This window comes from Hesperophylax consimilis, chromosome 17 (genome assembly GCF_061612785.1).
Source record: "Hesperophylax consimilis isolate HC1 chromosome 17, BYU_Hcon_1.0, whole genome shotgun sequence".
Taxonomy (NCBI): domain Eukaryota; kingdom Metazoa; phylum Arthropoda; class Insecta; order Trichoptera; family Limnephilidae; genus Hesperophylax; species Hesperophylax consimilis.
The window spans coordinates 4,840,720-4,852,986 of record NC_142852.1 but is presented as its reverse complement, the minus strand read 5'-3'; the positions used below and the strand labels follow the sequence as shown (position 1 = coordinate 4,852,986).

The window sequence follows — 12,267 nt, the reverse complement described above, 5'->3', positions numbered from 1 at the left end:
TCCTTTCATTTTGGTGGCAGCCGAGGACAAGTCTCTCTTCATACAGGAGTACTTTACTATGTAGACAGCCAGACGGGTCTTCCTTCAACCAAATCATTTTGCACGATCAGTCGGTGCCTCAATCATGATGCTTCAGCTATATGGGCACATCTAGTACCTGTTCTGAATATGGCGCAGGATTTGGTTCCATCGCTTGCAACGATTCACTTCTTATCTGATTCGCCATCTATTCATACAGATATTGCAAAAGCATAAGTAAGCAGAACTGATTACGTATGAAAAAATGTATTTCTTGTCTCCAATGTTCAAAAGTCTGAATAAAGCATTTAGTTTTTCACTATAATAGGTTTTTCTTCTTTTTTCTAATCCGCTCACCACGTCAAATGATACTTAGCATGATTTGAAATCTATTTTATTATTCAATTTCTATTCAAATTTCATTATTCACAGACATTTTAAGAACCTTAAACATGTTCACTACCATCTATTAATATTTCATTACCAAACTTCATTACCATCCAAATTTTTAAATTACCATCCAACAGTTTTTCATTACCATCCACACCTTCATTACCTTCCATCAATTTTCTTCGAATCCAAGTGTCGCACAAAGGTGCCCTTTTCACTTTTATACATCTGATAGGTACGGGAACCCATTTCTATAAAAATATATAATAAAAAGGCAAAAAAAAAAAATCCGCGGAAACAGGCAAATTTGAACGAAACGGCGGAATGACCCTAATACATGATTTGGAGGGTACATGTGGTTTTTGTGATATTTCACCCTCCATGCTAGGGATGAGCCTGTGTTATTGCGGGTGAATTTTACAGTTTGCGGACATAGAATGTATAAATTACTTTAATATGAAAAAGAAAAATATTGTATAGCTAGTTTGGGTTGCAAGAAGAAAATGGAGAAGTTAAAGAATTATAAGAAGATCTCGCCATAGTTTGCGTAAATAGCACGTGATTATGAGAGAAGCTTTTACACAACAAGTAGTAGTTTATAAAAATGAAATGAAGTATAAAAACCCTCTAGTCCACAGCACTCGCTTTAGGGAGAACAAAGGTTTGATCGTCCCATTAATATCAAATAAGTATGGAGGCCAAACGCTGGAGTATTGTGTAGCAGGTTTTTTTAGTAAACTAAAAAAAAACATAAAATGGTGGATTATAAAATATAAATCAATGTATCTGTAGAAATATTTTTAATTTATTAACTTCGATCTCGAAAACATTAATTGATAACTTTTACTCTGTAAACTATTGTAACTTCTGAAGTTAACACAGAACAAACAAAAAATTGACATTTCTATGAATTTAATACGTAAAATTGTATTAACATATCTATTTTTAAATGAAAAATAAAAACTAATTCGGAACTGGGCACTTTCCATTATTTACTGGTACGTGTACGAACGTTGTGTATTTAAATTAATTAATACAATAATGAATAAACTATATTCAAAATTCTTACGTGTGATATGTAATACCGCTATTCGAATTAATTAGTTATTTGCCAATGGCTATCAATTACCTCAATTAAATATATAAATAATATCAGACAACAACTGTAAAAGCCCCCGCCAAGACATCTAACATTTACAAAAACGATAGTTTAGGGGCTATTTGCGCGGCCCACAAAATAGTACAGAATTTTTCAAAATAGCATTATTTTATTTAATAACATATTCAAATATAGTTAACTAGCTGTTGCAATCAAATATTTCATTACTTTAATATTATTTGGCCTTTGGCCTTTGGTCTCTCAACTCTTGACCGTAAGTAACCTAACCTCACACGTTACTGACATTACCAGAATATCATAGCCTTCGCCATGTTCGCTGCTTTATCAACTTCACCAATACTGCACCATAAACTTATACATATTGTTCTTATTTCTAATTATTTTCATCTGTTATCAAAATAACTAATTACAAAATTGAAACACCCTTAACATTGGCGTTACGTTGGCAACTAGCAACACATATAAAAATACTGGGGGGGATACTGGCAATGATAAATAATTAGTTAAGCCACGTTTGGGCCATTGTAACAGGTAAGGAAAACTTACATCGGAATTGCTACGATTATGAAATAAAACATAAAAGAATTTCAATATTACATTTATATCAACATCGCATAGAGCTAGAGATCTCTCTTCAACAAATTTATATTAAATCACAGGGGTGAGCGTCAATACAAAGTATTGGGCGCACGGGTGGAATTTATAATGGTAACAAAAGTTTGAATGTGACATTGTGTGTTGACATAAAATATCTAACCTGTTAAACGAGTGAAGGGGCGCCAAACAAAACTTAAAGCGTTGTTAAATTTAGAAGCGGTGCAAACCGATGACCAGTGAATTAATTTTACTAGCTGATTGCGTCATCGCTTTGCCCGGAAGTCTGTCGACTGGAGCGCTACAACTGAACTGCTACAACTCCAGTCATCTTTACACTGGTCAACTGAAATAATCATTTTTGTTTATTACCTACAGATTTTTTGCTACGGGAAATTCATTTCGATCTATAGGATTCAGCTATCGCATAGGTTTATCCACTGTAAACAAAATAGTCAAAGAAGTTGTAAGTCACTGTAAACAAAATAGTCAAAGAAGAAACAGATTTTTATACAAAGAAAATGAAAAGCATCATCAACATTACAGGAATGAAACAGTTGGTCAAAGAATACACTAGGATAACACAATCAACCTGTACAGTCATAGATCTTGTTTTATCAAATGATTATGAACTAAATGTAAAAATATTAGATACACCTACAATAACAGATCATAGCATCATTAATATAGTGATGGCAAAAAATAAAAACATCAAAAATATCGAAAAAGTTATTAAAAGAAGAAACCTGAAAAGATACGATAAGAGTAAAATGATTCAAGAATTATTGATTCAAGATTGGAAAGATGTAAATAACTTAGATTTTCACAAAAAAGGTGAAACTATAATAACCAATATGACTGATGCAATAAATAAAATAATGCCTGAACAACGTATAGTTATTAAAACCAATAATCAATGGTATTCCATAAAACTAAGACAAATGCAATATGAACGAGATACTTCTTATAAAATAGCAAAAATTACAAAGGATAACGAACATTGGAATAGATTTAAAACAATTCTAAACAAGTACTCAAAACTTATAAAGGATACAAAAAATGAACATTTCATCAACAAAAATTCAACGGGAAAGGGGAGATCCAACGAAAATGTGGAAAACACTTAAGTCAATGATGAAAAATAAATGTGAAGATGTGGAAAAAGATATCATATTCCCAACCGAATTGGCTGGCGAAAACAACATGGCTGATAAGTTTAATAAATATTTTGTGACAAGTATAGAAGAAATTAACAAAAATATCCCAATCATAGAAGAAGAAGAAATTTTCAATTTTGAAGAAAAAACTTGCGAATTAAAGTTTAAGAAAATAGACGGCCAGAAACTCCAAAGAATACTGTCCAAAATCAAATCAAAGCCCAGCCAAGATGGGATCACTATTCAAATATTAGAACATGCATTACCTGTAATAGGAGAAGAGTTTCTTAGTTTAATAAACGAATCGTTAGAAACAGGGAAGTTTCCTGAATCATGGAAAACGTCTATGGTGATACCGATTCCAAAGATTTCGAACACAAAAAAATGTGAAGACTTTCGACTTGTAAATATGTTACCAAAACATGAGCAAGTGATGGAATACATAATTAAATCTCAACTTGAAGAATACTTGGAAAATAATAGCATCCTTTGTGACGAACAATCTGGATTTAGGAACAATAATTCATGTGAAACAGCGTTAAATTTAGTAATTGATGATTGGAAGGAAGATATAGATAAAAACTTGCATATTGTTGCGGTGTTGTTAGATTTTCAGAGAGCTTTTGAAACAATAGATAGAAAAAGAGTTATTAAAAAAAAAAAAAAATATGGAATAACAGGGAAAGAACTGGAATGGTTTAAAAACTACAGCAACAAAAAACAAAGATAAGAAACAATATATCAAATCCGATTGAAAATAAGCAGGGTGTACCGCAAGGATCTGTATTGGGTCCGATATTGTTTATACTCTAGATAAATGATATGGTAAAAATAGTAAAACATTGCAAAATAAGACTGTTTGCAGACAACGCACTAATTTATATTGCAGAAGATACATAATTATGAGAAAGCAATCAAAAAGATAAATAGTGACTTAGAAACATTGTCAAAATGGCTCAAACTAAATAAATTAAAACGAAATGTAAATAAGACAAAATACATGCATATAGGCAGAACAAATACGTATGAGGAACCAAAGGTTTCTATAAATGGAGAAATCATAAAAAAGTGGAAGAAATTAAATATCTAGGTGTTATTATAGACTCAAAATTGAACTTCTCAAAAAATGCAAACTATACAATTAAAAAAATTGCAAAAAAAATATCATTTCTTGGTAGAATCAGAAACAAAGTAAATAAAGAAACATGCCAGATAATATACAATACAATTATATCACCACACTTTAATTACTGTTCAAGTACCTATTCTTTTTCTCTGCAATAAAGAGAAAATGAAAAAATGCAAATACTGCAAAATAAAGCAATGCGAATAATTAAGCGCAACATATACACACGAATAAGAAACATGTTAACCTTTCCTCATCTGTGGTGTGTATTTACTACACATTGCTTCTAATAACTTTAATAACTCTATAAATATAATAAATTCTGGGTTCAGATTTTAGGTATTCCCCCGTTATACATTTATGCACTGAATTAAAAAATAATATATTACATAGTTTTCAAATTCAATTAAAAATCAGAGTTTTTTTTGTTAAAAATCGGGAACAAATACACCAATACAATCAACCGTGTGATACTAAATACGCGAAGAGTGTGCGAGGAAATGACACGCTATTGATGTCCCGCTTTAATTCGCCATGCGGGAATATGAGACATCCACACTTCTGCAGTTGTAGTTTTTGATTTAGACCATCGATACCTACGACCGCACAGCTGTGTTTGTGCCAGCTGCGCCACTAGCCAGTTGTCCGCGAACCGTCGTTAGATGTGGACCCCTCGCACGTTTCTTTAGCATATGCCGATGGTTTTTTCATGTTTTCAGCAATTAAATTACAATTATTATCACTTTTGATATAAAATATAATAAACGTAATCGATTAGCTATGAATATTCATATTTTTCCGATATTAAATCGCTTATTTTGAGATGTGTATTGACTACACAGCACCGTAACGCGTGTATTTTTTTAGCACAGTAAGGGAAAGGTTAAAGGAGCTGAATATTTTGACGGTGAAGCAAACTGTGTATTTGAATGTACTTATTTTTATACATAAAATTAACTTAGGGATGATGTCTAAGGAACTGAAAAGAAAAATAAATTAAAGAAAAAAACAAGCACCCAAAAATCTCTGATGTACCAGGCCGATCAACTCTATAACAAAATTCCGAAGGAAATTGCTGTGATAGAAAATATTAATAAGTTCAAAAATGAATTAAGAAAATATGTCTATCTCAATTATTAATGTTTCTTTTTTGTGACTTTATTGAAATATTTAAAGAAAGATTATGTTTGCAAACATTGTACATGTTTATATGTTTATAAAACTATTAGCACACACGAAGAAGTGAGCTAACTTAAGATTAATAAATAAAAATAAAATAAGTTTGTGAAGCTATTTGGAAACATATTGGACCGAAGGTAATGCCCCAGCCAACAACAGAAATGTGGAAAAAAATAGCGGAATCATTTAAAAAACTTCTGGAATTTTCCTAATCGAATTGGTGCTCTAGATGGTAAACATATCAACGTTAAGTGTCCAATAAATGGCGGTTCAGACTACTGGAATTATAAAGGTCAAATTTCCACAGTAGTGATGGCCTCAGTAGATGCTAATTATAAATTTATAACGGTAGACGTTGGCTCATATGGAAGTTACAGTGATGGAGAAATTTTAGAAAAATCTTCAATAGGTAAATTATTAGATCAAAATAAGTTAAACATACCATCTGATCAACCACTGGTAACAGGATCGGAACCGTTACCATACGTTATAGTTTGTGATGAAGCTTTTCCGCTCAAATCTTTTTGATGAGACCGTCCAACAAAAACGCCTTGCTGAACAATGAACCAAATAAAATTTTCAATTATCGGCTGTGTCGAGGCAGAAGGATAGTGGAAATGCATTTGGCATATTACGAGCTAGGTGGCGCGTTAGGGTCCAATGCAAGTGCAACCAGCAATGGTGGACAGAATAGTTCTGACAGCTGCCTTCATAACTACTTGGGCACCACGTTCGAGCTTAGCAACGAACAGTATTTTTTTTTAAAAAGAAAGACAAACATTCCCGGTTTACGAATAACCTGATAATATTTGAAAATCTCCTACTACCACCACAGTAAGCTAAAAAATTTGCTTGTGTTGTGATAGAGGACTTAGCCAGGATGCATCCATAGAACCGCAAAATACTCTAATTCCATTGGATGGAATCAGGAGAAACCATACTCTAACGTGCTTATCATGTGAGGGAGTATTGAAAGAGTACTTTGTATCGCAGGATGGGGCAGTACCGTGGCAGATAAGTATGGGGAGGCAACATTCCCAAAATGAAAATATCTAAAACCAAACAATTGTGTTTTATGTTTTGTATATCATTTACAAATTTTGTAGATAAATTTAACAGATAAAATTTAGTGTTATTTAGGCTATTCTTACATTATCGGTAAAGATAATTTCGTTTTTTAATCAATTTTTTAATTTCTTTGTAACCCGTAGATGTATATGTCTAGAATTATTTTGAAATATATTTTTTCTTTTTTTGAGGTTGCATAAATTTTATCATTTCATCATATCTAGTGATTTCAATAATGTCAATACTGTAAAAACATTATATATGTCACCAGTAAGGAGTCATGTAGAATACAATTCCACGGTTTGGTCCCAAAATTATGAGGTTCATTCACATGCGATTGAAAGAATCCAAAATAATTTTTTTAAGATATGTAAATTTTAAAATGGGCATTCCTAGATAAAACCTAAATTACGATAACGTACTTTGTTTATTAATTCAAAATTATCTGATCGTAGAATAATTTCCGATTTAACCTGTTTGTATAAAATCATTAATTCAATGTTTGATACCCCTGATTTATTATATGTAATCTCTTTTCATATTCCAAGCAGGTCGGTTACGAGACAGTACCTACCGTTTTATTGTAGCAATTCTATATAAACGTCCCAATATCACACTCCTATACGACGGATTCAACAGCTAGGAAACAAATACAAACAAATACTCCGATATTGTTGATATATTTAATACATCAATTTCTTTATATAAGCATACCTTATATAAAGAAATTAAGTTTTTTTCATCAAGTGGGGGAATATTTTGATAAAGCTATTTAAATTGACAGTATTTACAGTATTTTGCACGTAAACAGTATTTTGTCGGCTGAAACAAAAAAAAATATTTTGGATATTTTATATTTATATTTTGTACCTACATACTGTGTGGGTCAAATTCAACAATATATTTTTTTATATACGTGTTTGAAACAATCATTTCCTGCACTATTTACGAGTATAATTTCTTATATAATATGCATGTAAAAGCCTTAATAGGCGCAATTAAATAAATATGTCAATTGCAATTGAAATTATTTGAACTACTACTTTAACAAAATAATATATTTTTACAAAATAACACCAACTTTGCTCTGAAAAGTACTCACTACCTACTAAAAACTCTGCAATCTATCAGAATTGCACTAAAACCTTTAATTAAAGTAATCTCCAGCTACAAAGATCATGACATTGAATTATACATGTATAGCTACAATATAAATAGATATACTAATCTAGAAATAAATACGATTGCAACCGTTGCATATAAAACAAATTATTCAGTTGTTAAAAACGTGTTTAACCGGTCTTGCAATGAATGGCTGAAATATTCCCCCAAGCCGCACTGCGTACAACAGAATCTTTGTCTTCTTTTAATTTAATGTTGTATATCACGTCATGCTGTCTAACAGTTTCATCGAACTGTTCGTCACCAATTTTTAATTATCGAGCGACAAAGCCGATAGATGCTGGTAGAGTGAACATTTCAAATTAATCGTTAAATTGTCTATGGTTGCAGATATTTTAAATGGCCTTGAGTTTTTCTGCCTTGTCAACTGCTCCGCTCCGTACGTCAAGTACTGCTTGTATATCTGTCGTTAAGTACTGTATAAACTTTTTGGATACAAAATCCGGAAGATATCGATCTAGAGAATGGTTTATTTATGACACTCCCGTTCTATGCGCGTTCTCTTGTGGTCCTGTCGGCTTGAGTGAGTTATAGCGTCGTGAGTGGTACCTATATCTATCCGTGCATCACCTGCCAATCCTTTCATCCTCTTCAAAAACTCTAATTCTACATAACATCCCTTACATTGTTCATCACACGCAGTTAAATATATTATCCGATGCTTTGATAGTTATTGGTAAGTTCTAACACTGATATTTTCTACACGCGTATTTTGCAGACTCAAATGCAGAACTGCGGTGCTTAACTTTTTCAAGTTAGTGAATAACGCGTTCAGACTTATCAAATTTAGTTGATAAACTCAACGCTTGAAAGCATATTGACAATTGTCGCAATAGGAAATTATTTATTATCAATTCCAACCTGTATATTTTCTGGCCCACCAAACGGTTTAGGTTGAATACCTCTGATATAGAGTCAGATTACTGTAGTCTAACTATTGATGACGATTCTGTCAACCGTTTTTAATTGTCTTAACTTAAAAACCTATTTAATCAACATTATATTCCTGTTCTCAAATATTTGTTTTGCATACACTTCATCGTTTTTAAAGACTATTCCAACCCACTAACACTCAAAGCTCATCGAAATTAGAGTTGCGTTGTTGATACAATATGCAGTTTCAGGTATATTTAATTGGATTGAACCTATTCTAAAACCCTACCAGTCTTGCCATGGATCTATTAAATCCAGAGAATGTTTCCATCAAGATGGAACCAGGGCCACAGGAAGAATGTGGAGGTAAAACGCCATATGTGGATATGGACTTTGATCTCCCAGATGTAAAGAAGGAATGTTTGCAGTATGCGGAGACTACTCGGAAAGCCAGTAAGTGATATTGCACATGTAAAAAATGTAGAATGTAAACTTTTAATGTTTCTGACTCCATGTCTGTTTTGAATTGTTACTGAATCATGAAGTGTTCCCAACGTCCTATCTTGCCGTAATTTTGTATTGACCTTGTTATGGCATTTACAGGAAACGACCAAACCACAGCAGTTGCACTAAAAATAATATTGATTATTTGACAAAAACTTTACTTAAAAAACTTTGTACGGAATGTGCTCAAGAGTAAATAGTATTTCCTCCTTGAAGCATCGTTCATATGGCAGACATTTGGTGATTTTCTAAATTAACTTTAAAGCTAGTTATTAAATACCCGTGTCTACGTGGTTAATCAGCGATATCTTCATTCGTACATTTTTTAATTGAACATTTTTGTAGGTACTTAAAAAAAAGTATTTTGAAGCATTCTCTCGGAGAAAGTAATTTTAAATGTAAAATGCTCTACATCTGGGCATACCAATGTGTTGTTTGGTTTTTGTAGGTAGCATTGAAGTGGAGACTGTTAGCTTCAAGATAGAACCAGGACCCCGAGATGAAGACGGAGGGGGAATTCGTTATACGGAAATTGACGTAGAGCTGTCGGATGTTAAAAAGGAATGCCTTAAACGTTTTCATTTGACGAGAAACATGCGTATAAACAGTGGAGAAAACACTTTTTCATGTTCAGACTGCAGTTATTCGTGTATTCGTAAGGATCATTTGACGAATCACATGCTAACCCACAGTGGAGAAAAACCTTTTTCATGTTCCGAGTGCAAATATTCATGTTCTCAAAAGGGAGCTTTAAAGAGTCACATGATGACCCACAGTGGAAAAAAACCTTTTTCATGTTCACAATGCAACTATTCATGTTCACGAAAGGCATATTTGACGACTCACATGATGTCTCACGGTGGAGAAAAACCTTTTTCATGTTCCGTCTGCAATTATTCATGTTATCAAAAGGGATCTTTAAGGAGACATATGCTTATCCATAGTGGAGAAAAACCTTTTTCCTGCTTCAAATGCAAATATTCATGTTCTCAAAAGGGAGCTTTAAAGAGTCACATGATAACCCACAGTGGAGAAAAACCTTTTTCATGTTCACACTGCAACTATTCATGTTCACGAAAGGCATATTTGACGATTCACATGGTGTCTCACGGTGCAGAAAAAACTTTTTTCATGTTCCGAGTGCAACTTTTCATGTTCTCGAAATAAAAGTTTGAAAAGACACATGCTGACTCACGGTGGAGAAAAGCCTTTTTTATGTACTGAGTGCAACTATTCATGTTCTCAAAGAGGTAATTTGACGACACACATGCTGACTCATAGTGGAGAAAAACCTTTTTCATGTTATGAGTGCAACTATTCATGTTCTCGAAGGGGTAATTTGAAGATACACATGATGACTCACAGTGGAGAAAAACCTTTTTCCTGTTCCGACTGCAACTATTCATTTTCTCGAAGTGGAGATTTGAAGAAACACATGCTGACACACAGTGGAGAAAAACCTTTTTCATGTTCTGAGTGCAACTATTCATGTTCTCGAAGGGGTAATTTGAAGATACACATGCTGACTCACAGTGGAGACAAACCTTTTTCCTGTTACGACTGCAATTATTCATCTTCTCGAAGTGGAGATTTGAAGAAACACATGCTGACACACAGTGGAGAAAAACCTTTTTCCTGCTCTGAGTGCAAATATTCATGTTCTCAAAAGGGAGCATTAAAGAGTCACATGAAGACCCACAGTGTAGAAAAACCTTTTTCATGTTCCCACTGCAACTATTCATGTTCTCGAAAGGAAACTTTGATAAAACACATGCCAACCCACAGTAGAGAAAAACCTTTTTAATGTTCCCTGTACAACTGTTCATGTCACTCAAAAGAGTAATTTGACAAGACACGTGCTTACGCACAGTGGAGAAAAACTTTTTATTCCTATTGCTGATATTCCTGTTGCAGTTATTCATGTACTGATAGGGGACATTTGACATGGTAAACATGCTGACTCACAGGAGAGAAGAATATTTTTCTTTTTCCGATTGCAACTATTCGTGTTCTCAAAAGCAAAATTTGACAAAAAAACATGCGGACTCCCAGTGGAAAAAAACCTTAACCATGTTCCTACTGCAATGGATTGTTCTCAAAAGTAACATTAGACGAGTCACATGCGGACAGTCACAGTGGAGAAAAACCTTTTTCTTGTTCCAATTTCAACTCTCCTTGTTCTCAAAAGCAAAATTTTAAAAGACATAAGCGGACGCATTTACAGGATAGCCTTGCTTGAAACATATATTGAATCTTAGATCTGACGTGATAATAGGGAGTCTTCAGTATTCAAAGATTATATCATTCATGAGTGGTTAAAATCGTTTTTGTTTCCATAGAATTTTTCCTATTTTTTATCGCAAGGTAAAATATATGATTTTTTCCTTGAAAACTAAAAAAAAAATTATATTTAATTATTTTTAACAACATAATTGTTTGTCTTGAGTCCAGGGGCTAAAATAATCATATGTGAAAAACTGTGAAAGAAAACCGTTCTCGCGTTTTGTGCAGAAAGTTCTCGCGGGCTGCAGGATCACCACCCCTAATCTAAGGACGGGATATTTCATAGAATTTGAACAATTCATTAAATTTCAACGTTTATTTAGTAGTTCTCAAGCATACACCTGTATTAATTACATCCGAAGATGCTCTTGGATAATTGGAAAATTCTTTTCTTAAACTTGCTGACCAATATGATGATTTTTTCCTCTCATTAACCTTTTCCTTGCCGTGATAAAAATATTTTCACCATGTCGTCTTGTAACGCTGCAATACTGTATGAGTTTTGGATGTTATTATGCATTTTTTGTACAAAAATAGTTGTGAAATTTTTCACGGGTAATTATATAAATATGGGACATATGAATATTGAATAATTATTTGAGCATTGAATACTTGTCTTGTACTTTTCTGAAAGTACCTGTAAAAACTAGCACTGACGAAATCCTTAACATACTCAATATCATGTCACTTAAACAACTCTTTTCTAAAACAATACTCCCTTACATTCATAAATAAAACACAAGAAATAACAACACATGTATATAAACCACTAG

The 12,267-nt window shown here is 33.0% G+C and overlaps 1 protein-coding gene across 1 annotated transcript; it reads left to right on the top strand.

Annotated features, from left to right (window-relative positions):
• Window positions 1–9,006: 9,006 nt before the first annotated feature.
• LOC149415820 (uncharacterized) lies at window positions 9,007–11,757 on the top strand. Its single transcript, XM_089641727.1, has 3 exons — window positions 9,007–9,160; window positions 9,660–9,809; window positions 11,723–11,757. The coding sequence occupies exons 1-3, from the start codon at window positions 9,007–9,009 to the stop codon at window positions 11,755–11,757; spliced, it is 339 nt and encodes a 112-aa protein (XP_089497853.1).
• The last annotated feature ends 510 nt before the right edge of the window (window positions 11,758–12,267 follow it).